The following is a 20239-nucleotide window of genomic DNA, read 5'->3' on the forward strand; positions in this document are numbered from 1 at the left end:
ACCCTGCGCCCCCGGCTGGGCGCTTCCCCTCCCGGGCTCCAGCTGCGCTGGGGAAGCGCCGGCCAGGGGCGCAGGGTCTGGGGGCTGCCTGGCAAACCGTGAAGCCGGTAGCGCTCGGGCAGCCCTTTCTGCGTGGCTGGGAGTGGGAGGGAGTGGAGTTAGGGCGGGGAAGGGGCGGAGTTGGGGCGGGGCTAGGGGTGGGGAAATGGGTGGGGCCAGGGCCCATGGAGGGTCCTCTTTTTTTATTTGTTAGATATGGTAACCCTAGTGGAACATATATTGAGGAGATATATATACACACATACAGAGAGCATGAATAGGTGGGAGTTGTCTTACCAACTCTGAGAGGCCAATTAAGTAAGAGAAAAAAACTTTTGAAGTGACAATCAAGCTAGCCCAGTACAGACAGTGACAGCCAATGACAGACCTGCGGTTGGCTATCTTACAACAGAAAAACTTCAAAAACAGACTCCAACGAGAAACTGCTGAACTGGAATTGATATGCAAACTAGATACAATCAACTCAGGATTGAATAAGGTCTGGGAAAGGCTGAGCCATTACAAACACTGAATCTATCTCCCCTTGTAAGTATTCTCACACTTCTTATCAAACTGTCTGTACTGGGATAGCTTGATTATCACCTCAAAAGTTTTTTTCTCTTACTTAATTGGCCTCTCAGAGTTGGTAAGACAACTTCCACCTGTTCATGCTCTCTGTATGTGTGTATATTTATCTCCTCAATATATGTTCCACTCTATATGCATCCGAAGAAGTGGGCTGTAGCCCACGAAAGCTTATGCTCTAATAAATGTTAGTCTCTAAGGTGCCACAAGTACTCCTGTTCTTTTAACATGCTCAGTAATTCTCTGTTATCAACACCAGAAAACAAAGTTACCAAACAAGAGTGTATATACTCAACATGATTCTGGGCTTCATACTTACATTAAATTTTTCCTAGAGCAAATTTGCAGTTATATTGGGTGTTTGACGGGTAAGGAAGGTTGAATTCCCTCTTATATGCCAAACTCCGGCAAGATACTGAGCAAAGTACACATTCCACTAAGATCTCATTCCTGCCCCGCCCCCACAGAAAGCTACAGCTAACCTCCTCCTCCAAAGAAACTGTGTTGATTTGTGAATAGCAAAGACAGTGATACCCTGCATATAAAATAAAGTGAAAATGTGATTGAGATCCTAAAATTATTGAGCAGAAGATACGTCTTCCATAACATATTCTTACTGACCAACCTTCATATTCTAAAACTAAAACAGCTCATTCTAATCATTTTTTGGAAATTAGTTTTACACCTGAATTCTTGTATTTTCCAGATGTCCAGTTTTTCTTATTCTAAAGCAAATCTGTTGCATATATTGAGTGTAATGGAGTGAAACTGCATTTTATTTTCATAGGACAGAATCGTTATAAGTATTGAAACTAGTGTCATTCAGTAATTTAATATTTGTGGGAAACACTTTCTATAAGGAAATTATTTACAATAAGAGTGCCTAGTATCTATTGGATACAGTTTTGTAGTTTAAATCATAAATGGGTCTAGTAATTCTTGTTAATTAATAGGATTTACATGCATGGGTAAAGAACAGCCCCAGCCCCTAATAATTCCATAATCCTTATTTACATACATGTAAAGGAATTCCACTGGTTTTGAGTCACAAACACATCACCATCAGAAGTAGATGATTAAACAAAGATTCATTCCTTCATTCCTTCTTTGTGCAAATGTTCATGGTAATAAAGAATAAATGAGGAAAAAACCCGCAATGTTAAAAATTTCCAAATACAATGGTTAAGAAAAATGTCCACTAGGCATCAGCAGATTGATAATACACTTTTTCCTTTTCCTATGTTTTGATTTTTGTCATCCCCCACATCTAACAAATGAATAGTACAAGAAACTTGTGAATCTCCAATTCTATATTTGCTTTCTTTCCCCCCACCCAATCCTCTCTTTTCCTATGGACCCCCACATCTAAAACTTACAACATCGTAAGGTATTTTCCACCAAACCCGAGGCTTTGCTATTATGATAGTCTGGTCTACATGCCTGCTGATGACTGCACAAACAACAGATTTGATTTCTTATCACTTTTTAAAAAGTTAGATATTATAGTGTGTCTTCCTGCAGTGACCTTCTGACATTTCCACCGTTTTCTTTAGCTGTTAATGCACAAAAATATCCCTGAAGGCCAATAGGTTCTAACATATGAATCACGGTATCAGGTCACATCAGTAAAGTCCAATTAGTCTAGTATTCTGTGTGATGACAAGTATCAGAGGGGTAGCCATGTTAGTCTCAATCTGTAAAAAGCAACAGAGGGTCCTGTGGCACCTTTAAGACTAACATAAGCTTTCGTGTGTAAGAACCTCACTTCTTCAGATGCAAGAAGAAGTGAGGTTCTTACCCATGAAAGCTTATGCTCCCAATACTTCTGTTAGTCTTAAAGGTGCCACAGGACCCTCTGTTGCTTTTTGTGTGATGACGTTAGTCAGTACCAGATACTTCAAAGGAAGGTGCAAGAAACCTTTTGGTGGGCATCACATGGGCCAAATCTGGCCCACAGGCCATATATTTGACATCCCTGAGCTAGGGTTTTAAATAAAACCAGAGATTTCCAGGGAATTTTTTCACACACCACCATAGGCATCGGTCCTATTCACTTTCAGACCAGGGAGCAGCACAGGAGCTGCATAGATTTGAGCTGATAGCTGAGGCTACAGGGACCATTATTAGCTGCATAAAACCAAAGTCATGAGAAAGAGCATGTGAGTGAGTGAGCAAGTGACGGAATCAACTTCAAAGTTACACTTTTGTCTAAAATCTTATTACTACAAGTAACACAAAATTAGTTTAACAAATTTAGAGCAAAGTGTTTTTATTTGTTTCCTGTTTATTTCTTAGTTCACTTGACAGCACTTTGAGTATGATCAATTTCTATGTTAACTCAGTGTTATCAGTTTTCCCCTACTTGTGTGGGTCTCTCACACAGCAAAAAGGAACAGAAACTTTTTAAGAGACAGGAAACACTCAAAATTGTGAATGCTGGGGAGAGCTGTAGTAAGTGAAAATACTTAAAATTCATTTTTTAAATGACTGTATTTCATCTTCAAGGAATCTCTTTAACAGCATTTCTACTTTTGCCAACATCATCATCAGTGTTCCAAGTCTGAATTACTGTATATCAACCCAATTCAGAGTATAAAAAGATCAAGACTTTGTTTTTCCAGTCTTGAACTGAAAAGGTTTCACAGTTCAAATTAAATTCTTGAAAAGTCTAATGTTACGTATTTTTAATATTAGATAAAAATAAGCATACTGTGAAGCTTTTCTTTGGAAAAGTGCAGGAAGAAAAAACTTTACGGACAAATTCGGCAGCACATATAAAACCATCTAATGTACTAAGTATCAATGCTGCCTGTGTTTTAAGGAGAAAAATACAGTGACATTTTACATATGTTATAAATACAATAAATTATCTGTAAGTAAGTCTATCTTCATCTATTTTCCTAATCAGAGAGGTGTTGCTATTTTAATACACAGTAGAAGTATGGGGTTAAAGTTACTGTGTAACAGAACACACATGCATGCTGCTTAAAAAAAATTAGAAAACTAAAAGGCTGTATGAGCTGAAGCAACCCCCAGTCACAAACGATTATCTCTGACAATATGTGTACATTTAATACATCTACTAATCAGTAATAAGTGGCTCCTTTGCAGTACACAGTACTGCATTCATCAGAAATATTTTTCCCCCAATATCGTCACACTAGTGTCAAAGAATCTTCTGCATTTTTAAAATTTTCTTTTAGTTACTTAACACAATTTGTAAAGACAGTTTTGTCCAGTGTATAAGGATGATTTTAGATAAATTCTACCCGACCTTGATTAAAAAGTATTCATAAACATTGATTGAATGAGTAAGGAAATGTACAGGCAATGAGAGAATGAGTGTGTATGACGGGGCAGCTGTCCTCTGTGCCACCATTTCGTTTCTGCTACAAAGAACCTTATGAAATGGTGGCTACTCCTGAAGGGCCCGCATATATTTCCATTAAAAAAATCCTTTGTCCCACCCTTGCCTTTCTGGGGGTGATTATTCAAATTTGCAATTTTTTCCTTTAAGATTCTAAAGCAGACACAATACTTAAAAGGTCACATATACCGAAACTCATAATAAGTAATGCTGCTAATAATGGAACTTGAACATACATATGTTCTCCTGTATGAGACGAGGCCTTAAGCAAAAATTCTTAAAAAGCAGAAAATACGAGGGCATTAAAAAAGCTGCATTTTTATAAGCAAATAAGATTTAAAAAAACCCAAAAGAGACTGAGTGTCCAAGAAGCTTCTAACAGCTCTGTTGACTGCTAACATACCAATTTTTTACAAGCAATTAGTGAGGAGAAATATTACATAACAGCTGTGTACAGTTTTCTAAAAATCAAAATTATGATGAAGACAGACTTGGGTTGAGATAGAAACCCCTTAAAATATTTTAAGTCCAGGAAACTATAATGCCAGTGCCCAGGCCCAGCCCACTGTGGCTATCCACTTTAGCATAAAGCTTTCCCAAACCCATCACTCATTACCTTGGCCTGTGTGCTGTGAAGAGACAACATAAGTTGTGACAAACTGGTCAAAAAGACCACACGGGGGAAAAGTAGTGAGATTCCATAGCACTGCACAGCCTCAACCCCCCACCCCACACACACGAAGGACTTAACTACAAATTGGGGGGGGGGGAGGGATGGATTGTGGCCTGTGACATAGTGGGAAGAACCAGAGTTAAATGAAATATCTGCTTTGAATTACATGTTTTTCTGACTGATGGGAGGAAATGGACAGCAACAGGGCCTAAAGCCCAGGACAGGTATTCCTTTAAGTTTCTTCATTTAAATATCCCATATATACCCCTCATAAAAAGCGGAGTAAAATCCTATAGCACTGTCTCGCACACAAATACCTACCGTATATACTCGTTCATAAGCCGAATAATTTTGGTAAAAAAATGACACATCAAAGAGCGGGGGTCAGCTTATAAAAGGGTCTACACCAAAATTTGATTATTTTAAACTCTATGGAGTCATTGAATTGAATATCTAATACACTGTAGTTTTGTTTACCTGGAGCATCTGCAGGCATGAAGTCCCTCAGCTCCCTGTGGCCGCGGTTCGCCGTTCCCAGACAATGGGAGCTGAGGGGCTCCATGCCTGCAGACGCGCCAAGTAAACAAAATGTCCCAACCAGCCAGCGGTTACCCTGACGGCCAGGAACCAAAGTTTGCCAACCCCTGAAATATAGGGTCGGCTTATGAAAGGGCATACAGTTTTTGTTATTTTTACCTAACCATCTTGAGGGGTCATCTTATAAACGAATGGGCTAATGAACGAGTATATACGGTATATATTTCAAATCAAGCAGACTTCAAAATTGTAGTTTTTAAAAACTAACGCAGGGCACAGGATAACCAGTCTCTGCTTGAGTTCCTACTCAAAGATATCAAGAGGGCTCAGCACAGAGTGTGACAGGACCTTTAGCCAGGCTTCCACTGTTGTATTAAGTCCACATGTTAGAGCATTGGGCTCTATGGCTTCCACAACGATTTGCTATTGCTTTCTATTTTCCGTGGCTCACCTGCCCAGGCCCATCGTATTTTCTAACGTTGTGTTATGCGGATGTAAGAGAATGGCTTGCCACAATTTAGTACAATGCTCTGGCATTTGTGGAATCGGAATCCTCATGGAAATTTACCAAAAAAGTGTTACAGAGCCTTAAAATTTTATGTCAGATTCACATTCCTCTGAACATGCTTTAAATGGAAATAAATATTTTGTACATATCTATTATGACCCTAACAAACACTTAAGGAGAACCAGAAAGGTATGCTATATTTAAAAAGGACAAACAAAAACAAAACCCCACCATCATGTTGGAAAATGAAATTAACATGATGCAGGATTTAAGCAAAAATTAATCTGAAGGCCTTTAAGCCAGCTTGTTATTACCTACTATGAAATGCTTGACCTGGAAACATTAATTTAAAATGCCAATAATCAATGTATACAAGATTAAAGAAATACTGCAGACAAAAATTATCTGGGAATCTACATACTAAGCTGGAGAAGACAACAAGTCTAGGTGCATTTCAACCAGAATTCACAGAGTGGTTGGAAAAATAAAGGGTTTGAAAAAAATCCAAGAGATTTGGTGTTATTCAGTTCCTTTTCTTTCCCTTTTGCAACCATATGCACAGTGGAAATATGTAAATTAACAGACTACTCAGCATTAGAGTTATGCAAAATTAAAAAGTTTTCTTTCACAACATCAAGTGAAACTTGTCCTCTCATTTCAATTTATGCACAATACTGAAAAAATACCAATTTTTGTATTAAAATATGAAACCACTATTAATTTCTGTTATCTAGGTAAACGTATCTTATGTCTCAAATCGGTCCCTTCTCCACTTAAAAAAATAATCTCAGATACTATAACCCTGAGCAATTTTCTCAGAAATGGGTCTAATTATCCTGTTTGCAATAACAAATGAAGAAAGTCTGAATTGCTTTGCATTTGTCTATGAATATTTCACATTTGTCCACTCAACATCTGTGCGTATCATAAACTGTGAATTGTTTGTTACATTTTCACAGCAAGGAATTATAAAAAACAAAAGGAAAAGACTGGAAACAGAGTGGGGAAAATTACATAATCAACAACACTAGTAAAAATGTCATAACAGGCTAAAAAGGGTAGACTGTATAAACAAAACTGAGAATTTCACAAACAAAAAATCAAAGCTTTCCTGCACGTATATTAAGGGCAAAAAGGAAAAATGCCTTAAAGATCATAAAGTTGGCCACAAAGTGTCAATTACAAAAACTCCTTCCAAGCAAACATCACTGCATCAACCAAGCTAATAACTGAAATACTAAACTAAACTTTAAAAGTAGGAACATACAAAAGGAAACAAGACATCTGTCACAGCCAAACCCCTGGATCTGGGAACTTACAGTTCCCATTGTAGCACTGTGGCTACATTTTTGCTGACATTATTTGATCTTGGTGTAATCTGGCCTCCACAGATATGAGTTAATCTTATCAGAGGTTTCCTCCTACCACAGCAACACAGGCATCTTTTTCTTATTCCTCAGGCCATTCTGAAAGAACCATTTTTGCTTTCCTAGCCGTTGCACCATTTTCTCGAGACTTCTGAAACCATCTTCCTTGCTTCACATTCTAGTTTGTAGAGCTTCCAAGAGAAACTCTACAAACTCATCCCCCATGAACCCATCGCAGGGACCTTCCACGTGCTTCCCAAGATACACAAAACAAGGGAACCCAGGCAGACACTTCATATCTGGCCACAGCATTCTTCCTGAAGCACTATCAGGACTTATGGAAACCATCCTCAAACCACAGACCACACAAAGGGCCAGCTTACTCCAGGACACAACCGACTTCCTCCATAAACTCTGCAATATTAACAGCCTCCCTCAGAACACCATCCTTGCCATCAAGGAGGTCACTTGCCTATACTCTAACATCATTCACAATGATAGCATAGCTGCCTGACTCCAATATTTACAGGACAATGAACAACCCTCAGATATTCACCCCAAATATCAACTTATCCATTTCATCCTCACCCACAACAATTTTACACTCAACAAACATTTTGTCCAAACCATGGGAACACCCACGGATATGAGGATAGCTCCTCCTCAATATGCCAGCCTCTTCACAGGCCACCTACCAGAAGAATGTCTGGACAAATGCACCATGAAACCAGTGATATACCTGAGATACATTGATATTATTTTCATCCTCTTGACAGATGACAAACTCCTTCATAGATTTCCACTACAACTTCAACCACCACCACTGTCCATTAAACTCTCTCTGGAACACTCCCACACTAGCATCGACTTCCTGGACAATACGATCAGCTTCAGCAATGGAACCCTTCAGACAACTATATACAAGAAACCCACAGATCACCACAACTATCTTCACAGATCCAGGAACCATCCCAAATGCACCAAGAAATTGGTTATCTACAACCAGGCGCTCAGATACCACACAATAAGGTCCGAGGACAATGTCTGGGATACACACCTTAACGCTGCCTTCACCAAACAAGGACGCTCCAGAGTAGTAGACTGCATCATGGAACAGGCAATCCAAATATCCTGAGAGAATCTGCTTCAATACAGAAATAAAACCTCCTCTGAGCACACATCCCTAGTTATAACCTACCACCCCCACACTGGAACCCTTTTGGGGTATCAAACAACTACAACCCACATTTGATGGGGAACCCATCCTGAAATAATTCTTTCCTGAACCCCCTCTTCTGGCCTTCCAACGACTCTCCAATCTCATCATCAGAAACAAGCTCCCCACAGACCAGGAGACACTACATGTGGAAAGTGGCATCAGACTCTGCCACAACAACAGATGCAAAACCTGCAGACGTATCTCCACTGCTAGAACAATCAACGTCCACCACAACATACCTTTCAAGATCCATGGGTCCTAACATGCCTATCACAACATGTGGTGTACTTTAGCCAGTGCAGTAAATGCCCCAACAACAACTATATGGATGAACCCAGACAATCATTACACTCTCGAATGAACTCACACAGGAAAATTATGATAGACAAAAACACAGTATCACCTGTGGGTGAACACTTTTCACAAAGTGATCACTCTATATCTGACCTATCAGTCTTCATCCTCAAAATGTACAACATTTTCAAAAGACAAGCCTGGGAGCTTAAATTCATAACTTTGCTAAACACTAAAAATCATGGTCTTAATAAAGACATTACTGTAATAAGCCATAAATCCAATCTATAATCCACTAACCCCCCTTTTTGTCCTAACAAAAAGAACGAGGAGTACTTGTGGCATAAGCTTTTGTGGGCTAGAACCCACTTCATAGAAGTCCACTATGGGCAAGTAATGGTACAACTGGGCTTCTGTTCTATTCCTATCTTTACCAATGACTCCCTGCATGATCTTAGGCAAGTCATTTAACCTCTATCCCACAATTCACCCATGTCTCCAATAGATATAAAGGTACCTCCCTACTTTACAAGGGTGTTGGAGGCTTGATACATTAGTGTCTGTAAAGAACTTCACAGTCCTTGAATGGGAATTGCCATATAAGTGCAAATATTCTTTGAGATTCTTCAGAAGGCATTTTTATCTTGCAAAAAGGCAACCCATTTTCTTTCAAGAATACAAAAGCTACCTCCTATTGTTTCAACCAAGAGTTTAGACTGCACTCATCACCATAATAGAGTGCTTTACAAAGTCCTAATCCATTATGCAATTTAATCCTCACTCTTCCTCTCCAAATAGGTTGTCCCCTCACCCTGTATTGCCCCAGTCCTCATTACAGGAGGAAAGCTGAAGTCAAAGTGAGTTTTACAATTGTTTCTCTCTACAAGCATGTTAACATATGTAGGCCCCAAACATGTAACTCAGGTCTTAATGTATGTCACTTCTCCCCCCTCACCCCCCCCAAAAAAATGTTTATGCTGCTACTTGGGAAGGATTTGAAGTGTCTCTAATGATAAAATAAGTAATAGATACTGTTTTATTTTGAATTTAAAAAGATGGAAGAACACCAGTAAAGAAACTACAGAAAAACAATTTTCAGTTTAAAAAGATAGTGCACCATGTATTGAGTTATGTTGATGGAGTAATAATATATGGGCAACGTTTAAATAAAGCATTTATTTTTTAAGTATCTATATAAATTCTTCTTCATACAAAAATGCATTAATAAAAACTTTAAAAACTCCTGGTCAAAGGCAAGAAAAAGATTCAACCCAATTTGATGTTAAACTGCCAAAAATTAGATTAACATGAAAGATGTACCCTTTTACCATGTAACTGAGTCACTATAATTCAGCTTTCTAAATATAGCGTTTTAAAGATAAGTGAAGTAGTGTATTTGATACAATAAATTCTTCCTCATATCAAATAAGTCTCATATAAGGCAGCTGTGATGCATACTGCTCATGCTCTCAATTACAAACTGATCCCATCAGTACTAAAATTATTAACCTAATGTGAATCTCTGGCTAAAGTGAAGCCATGTCTTTCAAGGGAGAGGGGAGAAACTCAACAGAACTTTCACTCCACCTTAGATGCACTCATCTTCAGCTATCCTTATGAAAATTCATGACTATTTTGCACTTTGCAGTTGTCCACAAAAGATCAACTCTCAATTCCATTTAAATACTACCTGTTCACATGCACATTTTTAATTTAGTCATTAAAAATCAAGTGATTTCTACTTTTTAACCCATAAAAAGGTTGACTGTATTAGAAACAAAAGAGCAAAACATTTCTAGCAGCATCTCTCATTATTTTGTGCAGGGCCGGCTCCAGACACCAGCTGAGCAAGCAGGTGCTTGGGGCGGCACATCAGGCTCTTTGGCGGGTCCCTCGGTCCCTCTCGGAGGGAAGGATCTGCCCCCGAATTGCCGCCGAAGAAGAAAGCGACACGGTGGAGCTGCCACTGATCACGGCTTTTTTTTGTCCCCCCCGCCGCTTGGGGTGGCAAAAAACCCTGGAGCCGGCCCTGATTTTGTGTTTTTTTGCTTAACAAAAACAATGTTCCAATTTTTCAGTGACCTACCACTGTTCTGCCAAAATAAAAAACGACAATGGCTAAATCTAATTTTATTCTTTGCATCTAGATAAAATTATGGCCTTTCGAGATCACCAAGTTCATCACCACCAATAACTCCAGGAATTGGAAAAAACAGGAAATTAAATGTTTTTATTTAGAATTTTGTTCTTTTGAGGGTCCGTGGGTGGATTTTGTTTTGTTTTAGTTGCATACAATGTTTAAGACAGAAATTACTTCTAGACGCTGAAGAGTTGTGCTAATTCTAACCTGGAGCATGATCCTACTCTCATTTAAGTCAATGGGACAGATTCTGCTCTCAGTTACACCAGCAAAATCCAGAGTAATTCTATTGAAGCAAATGGAGTTACTCCAGATTTATACTCAGGTAACTGAGATCAGAATCTGCCCAACACAGTTTTGCCTTTTTCTTAAGTGGGAGCAGAAATAGACCCTTGGTTATTATAGAAACTAATACGACTGCATAAAAGGGTGGTTTTGTTTAGGGGTTTTTGTTGTTTTTTAAATATCAATGCCTGAGCAATGGTTTGGCTGAAGCTACTGAATTACCACGATATCCTTATATTACTGAAATATTAGCTCCTTTCTTGCCCCTCCACCTCAAAACCACAAAATCAATTTGAAACTAGGTTTCTTAAGGGAATTCTAATGTAATTCAGCAGCTCCTGAACAGAGGAATGACAGAAGGCCTCTCTTCATAAATAGTGAGCACCCAGCGTGGTGAGCCTCATTCTGTTTGAGAAATTAGTATTACATCCACAAAGATTCCAGTTTTACACACATTCTCCATCTAGCCAAAAAAGTCTCAACATCCTGTGTATTCACATGATATTTAGGGTTGCTTTTAAACTCTTCTTCTAATATTTGTCTGACTGAAATTATCAATATGCAATGTTTTGGTGGGACATACAAAATCAGAATAACTGATAACTTTCTTCAGTTGCCTGCTTTATGTTAATGCACATTTTCTAATTAAACTTGCAGTAAGGAGTCAACAGAAAATGACAACAACAAAATGAACTTACATTCCTTCTCTGGACCACTGGAAAAAAAAATGGATGTAATATTTTTGTAACTTGCTGGTTTACCAGAAATCCTGATCTCTCAGCTTCATAATAATTAAAAGAAAGCAGGAATTTTCTAAAAAGAATTTAAATCATATTGTAGCCAGTCACACAGAGGTAAGTTTGAAAATTAAAATGCTCTAGGACCCACCTACTGAGAAAATTGGAAGCCCAAGAGGGGAGAATCTGGAAACCACTAAAGCCTCCAATGTGGTCCAGCAGCAGAGCCTCACAGGAAGTTAGATAAGGGCAATAACATATATGGTATAGTCTACATAAATAATAAATCAAAACTGACTAAACAAAAAGCTCTCTTCATTGAGTCTTCCTTTTACTGTGTCCGTCATTCTCTATTTCTCCACCCTCCTTTCATTTATTGTCCTTTTTTTACTCTTTAATTGAAAATTAATATTTTTCATTCCCTAGCTTCTCTTTCTTTATAAGCAAGGACAACACTCCTTCCTGTCTCTTATTTCCATTCCCACTAGTTTGTCGTCATCTGTGACATGTGGACACCATCAATGTGGGGGAGGAACTTACTACTTATGTTATCTGAGTACCTATGAGCCCCAGTCATGGACTAGGACCGCATTCTGCTAGGCACTGTAGAAACAGAACAAAAAGACTTTAAACTCTTTGGGGCAGGGACTAAGTAGAAGACAAGAGACAGATGATTCCAATGGGTCCAGGTACAGGAAACAGAGACACTATTGGTCACTGTGGTTTCAGCACACCAGCCACCTAGCCATTGTCAAGTTATTTGTTGCCATCACAGCAAAGGAAAATTTAAAGGAGGGATTTGAAGGATGATGTGATAAATGAAGTGGAGGGTATCTCCCTTTAATGGGGACCCAACCAGCCAGCTAGCTGTAAAAGCCCTCTTGGTAGCTGTTCTCTACTTGCTTTACTTGTAAAGGGTTAAAAAGTCCCCCAGGTTAAAAAAAAAGTGGGCACCTGACCAAGAGCCAATGGGAAGGCTAGAACTTTTAAAAAAAGTGGGAAGAAACTTTCCCTTTGTCTGTTGTTCTCTGGGCTGCAGGACATGGAGCATCAATGCTATAACCAGAAATGCTGTGTAAGGTTTGAACCAGGTATGAAAAAGTATCTTCCATACCTAGAAGAAATTATTTGGATAGGGAATGTTTAGTTAGACAATCGGGTTTCTCTCTTATTTTGGCTTGTGGATCTCCTCTGTGCTAACCCCTGATGCTTTTGTTTGCTTGTAACCTTTAAGCTGAGCCCCCAAGAAAGCTAGTTTGGGTGCTTAATTTTTGGAATTGCTCTTTTAAAATCTAGCACAAGCCTAAGTTCTTGTATTTTTTTCCTTTTTGTTTTTAATAAAATTTACCTTTTTTAAGAACAGGATTGCATTTTTGGTGTCCTAAGAGGTTTGTACATGTTGTTTGATTAGCTGGTAGCACAGCTAATTTCCTTTGTTTTCTTTCTCAGCTCTTCCCTGTCCGGGGGAGGGAGAGGGGTATGAAGGGGGGAGGGTTGAAAGGGCTCGAGGGTATCCCACAGGGAAGAACTCCCAAATGTTCCTTCCTGGGTCCAAGAGGTTATTTTTGCATTTGGGTGGTGGCAGCGTTTACCAAGCCAAGGTCAGAGAAAAGCTGTAACCTTAGGAGTTTAATACAAGCCTGGAGTGGCAAGTATTAATTTTTAGAATCCTTGTGGGCCCGCACCTTCTCTATTCAAAGTGACAGAGTGGGGATTAGCCTTGACAGAGGATAACGAGGTAGTTTGTGGATGTTTATGGGGAGCTCCTCCCAAGTGTGAGGGGCAGCATGGAAAAACCACAAAGGTGCTTGTTTGAATATTTAACAAGTGAGCGAGGGAGGCTGGCATCCTTGGGAGGCGGAGGTCAACCTTTCAGTAGTAAAGGAGAGATAATGGGCAGGGTCGGGATAGGGTGCGAAGAGCCTTGTAAGTGAAGACAAGTAGCTTATGTTTGATGCAATAGATAAGAGGGAGCCAATGAAGGGAAGCAGTCTGGTGCCAGGACAGAAGCCCATCCCTGCTTCTAGGGTGCCAAGCCTAAAGTATTTGGACCAGGGTGGGATTTACTACCGACCTTTATTTGTAGTAAGGCATGATAGCTCAGACACAAAGTGTCCATCCCCCAACAAATAAACTAGCCTTTTTAAATTATAGAAAAATAAACATCTATATAATGCCAGTTTTATTATATATTAATTCATATCTCAAAAAGGATTTTTTAAAATCAAATGTGTCTGGAATGTTCCACACAATATTTTTAATAGCTTCTGATATTTAAAAGATAGCTATCATAACAACTAGATCTAGAAACTAGATTACTTACTGTGCATGCAAAGTAATTACTTTGGTAGACAATTTTTCTTTTAGTATTAATGCTTAAAGTTGTCTTTAGAGGTATTTACATGGTTTGAATTGGTACACAATCATATTAGATAAGTAGGATATATTTTCAACATCTTCTGTGAATAGTACTATTGAGTCAATATGAAATTTGTTAAGCAGAAGAGGGCCAAAACTGAAATAAATAAAATTCTACTCCATCATTAACTTTGGGGTTTATATGCAGTGGGACCTGGAGCTAAACAATCCATAGTTTACAGAATCAAGATCTGATTGAATAGGTTTTCCAAAGCCACAATAATCTCCTGTTTTCCCATCTGCACTATTAGAAATACCCCAAGTTTCCCAAAACAGCATTAAGATAATGTACTGTAACAGCTCAAAAGGGTAGCTATATTTTATCACACCAACCCACACTACTCCAAAGAACGGTCTATGAAAAGCAAATACCGTAAGAGAAAAATGAAACAAATTCAAAGAACATTAGAGTAAGGTTAAGGCTGACATACAGAGAAACAACAGTAAGGAAATTCGAAGTCAAGTACATCTGTTCATCCTTACATCTCCCGTTGTTTGTATTACTTCAGATACTGTAGGAATCTCAAACGTATGTGCTGCAGCACCTAACCACAATGGGACACACTTAAGATGGAGTTTCAGCCTCTTATTTTGAAGCCTTTTGCTACTGTCAGTCTGAATTACTTGGTCTTTGTGAATAAATCTGAGCTAATGGATTTCTATCCCTGAAATCGTTTGACAGGTGAAGTTTAAATTATTATTTTTTAACCAGGGAGAATCTTATTTAATTTCAAGAGCAATTCCATACAAAAGAAATCCCATCTAGCAAAATATCAAAATAAGATGATGTTACTATTTGACAATGGCAATGTCAAATGGCGTGGCATGGATTTACATCATGATAGTTACTGAATAAGGAGCCTAATATTGAAAGGTATACGCCAATTGGTGTCAGTCATTTCAATAGGAATTCAGCACTTTGCAGGATTCAGTGCTAAGTGATTACTGGATCACAAGTAAACAAAGTAAAATGCTTCCACGCATTATTGACCATTATTTTTTGGAAGAGACTGTATGGGGGTTTTGTTTTGTATTCTTGCAAAGCTTTACGTTGGTTCTATTTCTCAACTTCACTGTACTTGTCCTGTACATTAAATTGCTTTCATCACAGCCAGATCACAAATAATCATTAGTTCCCTTAGAAAATTAAAGACAGAAATGTGTTTTATGGATCCATATTGCAGGCTTCAAAGCCATCTTAAATAATGGCACAAGATTCCTGATAGTATCATCACATGATATGAGATATAATTGCACAATTCCTTGGGGCTTGTCAAAATTCTCCTCATATCACATATTCATCAGAATGTTGTTGATGTAAACAGGCAGCATTCAAAAATAGAGCACAAGACAGCTGCACATTTCTTAATAACCAATGTTTAAATATGGACATCAAGATAAAATGCATCTTTAACAAAAATACTCAGGTTATTTTCTTTCATGTGCAGATATGACAATACAGAACCTCATCTCTTATAATGCAACTTTGGGCTTCTAAATAAAACAATAAAAAAAAACCAACACAACAATGACCCTCTAGAAAGAAGTCTGATTTTAAAAGATACTTCAGAATTTTATATATAAAAAAAATTTGGCTAAGGCATATACAATTTTGGTCATGTTTTCCAGATTATGTAAGCCCTTGAATGGTGAAGCCCCTCCCCCCACACACACACACACACTGTAGTTGTAACAATGAGATGGCTGCAGGGCTCCCAAGTTAGAGAATTGGACCATACCTTCATGGGTAGGTTCTGGGTCGGGGGTAAGTGAGATGTCATCCAGCTCGCGCAGGCAGAGCCATTCTCCATCCATTGACACTCGGAATTTGCAAAGATAGATGGTCTCCATGGCAGCCTGCGTGATCTTGTCTGTAGTGGGGGTTGGCATATCGCTTTGAGGCGTCAAGGCAGACATGATGACTCAGCTGGCACAACAAAAAAGAACTAAAAGGAAAAACCTTCTGAGGAAGATAATAAGAAATACCTTGCTGTGTAGGAACAAATATGCTCAAATCACACAAACTGCAAAATCTTTTTCATATATACAGCAAGGTATAAATGATGCTCCTCTTCAGTTTCCTCCTCCTTTCTCTTCACCAACTATCTTTCTTCAGCTGTGCTAGATGCTATTAATCCTAAACAACCACAGAAAACCTGGTCACTGCATAAAAGAAAAAGCTTCCTTTGCTAGTTACCAAAACTAAGAAAAGAAAAACCAAAATAATCTAAGTCTATAGGAATAGATAGAATTCTAGAATCACTACTAGTCTCTTTCTCCCCCAGAGAAGCCAGGACACAGAGTGCTAATAGGATTGGTTGTGCGCAGCAAGCAGGGTGTTGACCAAAATGGCTGACTAATGAACTGAACTGAAAATTCAGACTCATGTGACCAGCTGCTCAGATCGTAGGGCAAGCAATTCCCAGGATGCTCTATAGATGCTGCTGATGCAGGGAGAGCAATTAGGCTGATCTTGCTCTCACCATCCACAGCCTCTTTTCAGACTATGCTAGTCAATCTGCGATCAGGCATAACATAATGCACATATTTCTCATCAGTTCCTCTCATAGTACAAAGGAGTGGAGTGTCTATTTGATGACTTCAAAGAGAGATTTGTATTCCTTTCACGTGCCTGGGTGCTTCTATATAAATCAAATTGGCTGTGCAAATTATGAATGAGAATGAGCTTCCAGTGAGTTTAAGTTTCTCAAAAACTACCTTTTAAACTGAACTTTCCCAACTTAACAAATATTACATGGATTTACCCTCTCAGATAGTAAAACAAATTTGAACAAACCTTCTAATTTTAAGTGTTTGCAGTGCATCATTGACCCAGATTTTAGCCTCCACTTTTTTTGTGGTATTATACATTATAAAGGCCAGACTGCTAACTAAAATTTAAAATTCTCCATTAAAAACTGGTGCAACTTTGGGTAAATCCAAATAAAAGCTGTTGCCACTGAACATAAAGTAAAAATTGAAAGAAACTTTTTAAAGAACAAACTGGTAACCCTGCCTGGTACCTTTCAGGCAATTTGACTCATCGTGCCCTTAACCTTAACATGCCTCCCGCGAGGTGGGAATTGCAGTCTGCTCTGTTCCTGACACCTTCTACCCAAGCTGGTACCTCAAGAAATCAGTGATCTCGAGATCACTGCCTAACCATGGTAATCTACATGACAGGACATAACCACCACTTGTGGGTGTGGGTGTGTAAAAATAACACAACACCATGTGGTATTTAATAATTTTAAATAAGATTTATATTAAATTCCAGTCCTCAGTGACTGTAGTGTTACATATGAATGAACTGCCCCCACATCAACACAATAGGGCAACCTAGAGGCATTTTACATTTAAAACTACATGAATAAAAAAGTATTACATAGAAAACTGCCCTCCCTCCTCCCCAAAATCAAATTTAAACAAACACCTGAATGATGTATTTGGATGCACAGAAATGTTAGTTAGTTTGAAAGGCAGAAACATGTGACATTTCACTACAAAATTCAGTTCCCTAATAAGTATGTCTCAAAAAAGGGAACAGAAAACAGTCACCAAGTTAGTTTTCACTGTATTTATGGAACTGGGGGGAGGGGGGGGAAGTCAGCAATAGTTTACAGCAGTTACTTCTAACAACAGGCAAAGAAAAGAAGTTGCTTACCAATATTTACCAGGAGTGTGACAACTGATTATTTATTTTACCTTAAAGGGGACTGCGTACATATTCTAACTAGTTCTGTAGTGTATTGTTACTGTGATATAATACACACAGCACACATGGCAAAAATTATAGGTAGCTTTCTGAGAGAAAGCAACTCTTTTTTAAAAACACTAACGGTAGTTTACCATGTTGATGAAAGAGTATAAAAACCTCAGCAAATATCTCCAGTTTTAAATGTTTGGATTTTATCACCACCACCACCCTGGACAATGAAACTAGATGGGTCAGTCTCTTTATTTAGTCAGTCTTGTTTTCAAGTTCAAATACAATATCATAATACTTTAAATACCAGAGCGGAATGTTTGAATAACAAAACCACACAAAAATAAGCAATATAATTTTTTTTGTTAAACCTAATTTTGCTTCGTTGGTTCTTTTAATACAAAACCTGAATTTTGACCAATAGTGGTTCTTAAATGGCACTTGTAACATATGCCACTTTAAAAAAAAAATCAATTTTACCTTTGTAAAGCTGTCCTACCTTTTTAAAAAAATAATCTCAACTACACCTGGCCTAGAAACTCTAATTATTTTATCCAGTCATCTTCAATAAAGAATGGACCCTTTGAGTATTTTATTTGAAAGGTTGGCAGAGTTATTTTTAAAGTTTATTTTATTTGATGCTTGTTTTTGAATCCCTGAGAATTCTTTTAGTCTGATACAGACTAGCTCGGCTACCACTCTGAATTCTTTTAGTGTTCTCTGGAATTGGTATACATGAAAGTTCTGGTTGCGTCCTGACCTTTTATTTTAAAAAAACCATTTAGACCTTTTCTTTGCAAATATATTCTAAGTGTAAGTTGATATCGACAACATTCAACATGAAGGAACAGCATGGCTGCTAACAGAAGTATATGACAAAAATCAGCTACTACCCTGGAGAGCAAAAACTTGGTTATCTTTAAAAGAGCACTAAGGGGTGGATATCCTGGGATTCACTGCTCAGAGAACCTTAACTGAGTACCAGAAAAATTGGTTGAAACAACTAAAAACAGAGCAACAAACATGTTCACACAATACAAAAGGGGCAAACATGGCTTCTGTATATGAACATCGTGCCTCAAAAGCTATTAGAATAGGGAAAAAATGATAAATATTTTTTGTTTTTCCATAAACACTTTGATATGAAAAACAAAGCAAGCACAGGGCAAGAGGTAAAACTTTATTATGGCTCAGAAACTGGTCAAGGGAGAGGAATTATTTAAGTTCAGTACCAATGTGGACACAAGAACAAATGGATATAAACTGGTCGTCAGGAAGTTTAGACTTTTTAGACGAAGGTTTCTAACCATCAGAGGAGGGAAGTTCTGGAACAGCCTTCCAAGGGGAGCAGTGGGGGCAAAAGACGTATCTGGCTTCAAGACTAAGCTTGATAAGTTTATGGAGGGGATGGTATGATGGGATAGCCTAATTTTGGCAATTAATTGGTCTTTGACTATTAGCAGTAAATATGTCCAATGGCCTGTGATGGGATGGGATCCGAGTTACTACAGAGAATTCTTTCCTGGGTGTCTAGCTGGTGAGTCTTGCCCACATGTTCAGGGTTTAGCTGATCGCCATATTTGGGGTCGGGAAGGAATTTTCCTCCAGGGCAGATTTGCAGAGGCCCTGGGGGGTTTTCGCCTTCCTCTGCAGCATGGGGCATGGGTCACTTGCTGGAAGATTCTCTGAACCTTGAAGTCTTTAAACCATGATTTGAGGACTTCAATGGCTCAGACATAGGTTTGATACAGCAGTGGGTGGGTGAGATTCTGTGGCCTGTGTTGTGCTGGAGGTCAGACTAGATGATCATAATGGTCCCTTCTGACCTTGAAGTCTATGATTCTATGAAAACAAAGTATAGGACTAAATGGTGAAGGAGGCTAATAGTGGGTATCACTTCGTTAAGCTGGAAGTAGCTATAATATGTTAATGGTATTGCAAAAATTCTGGCATTATCAAAATATTTGAAAGCTAGGAATTTCAGATCAAAGATTTAAGCAGCTGACAAACATTACAGTTCTGTAAAAAAATTTAAGACAAGAATTTAAAAATTAAGTTCAATTTTATTAAATGAATCAAACATCTGAAAGCAAGCCAATCCATTCTACCATTACTATTTAAAATGTTAACTTTAGATAATAGGACTTACTTTAAACTTTGGTCCTGTGCATTAAATATCACCTAGATTAGTCCAATAGGGCAGGCCAATATTTTTCTTTCCTCTTCTTTCTTTTTTAGTACAAAGTGACAAAAAGAAGAACTTTTTGAACTCCGGTAAGTACCTCTATTTTTAAAGTGACAAATCAGGAATCCATTGTTCACTTCAGATGTAGAGGAATGAATTCTAACTTACGCACAGACCTC

General features: G+C 38.3%; 1 protein-coding gene across 5 annotated transcripts in view; it reads right to left on the minus strand.

Annotated features, from left to right (window-relative positions):
* RUFY3 (RUN and FYVE domain containing 3) overlaps nucleotides 1–20239 on the minus strand; it is an 83811-nt gene that overhangs the window by 55931 nt on the left and 7641 nt on the right. Inside the window, exon 1 of one of the 5 annotated variants that reach the window (XM_034772139.1) lies at nucleotides 15909–17682. The exons of 3 other annotated variants lie outside the window; for them this stretch is intronic. In XM_034772139.1, coding sequence (XP_034628030.1) covers nucleotides 15909–16086 — 178 coding nt within the window. In that variant the 5' untranslated portion in view covers nucleotides 16087–17682. Of the gene's footprint in view, nucleotides 1–15908; nucleotides 17683–20239 lie in introns of those variants that run through there. One more of the 5 variants, XM_034772141.1, reaches the window with a different exon arrangement.

This window comes from Trachemys scripta, chromosome 5, assembly GCF_013100865.1.
Source record: "Trachemys scripta elegans isolate TJP31775 chromosome 5, CAS_Tse_1.0, whole genome shotgun sequence".
Lineage (NCBI taxonomy): Eukaryota > Metazoa > Chordata > Testudines > Emydidae > Trachemys > Trachemys scripta.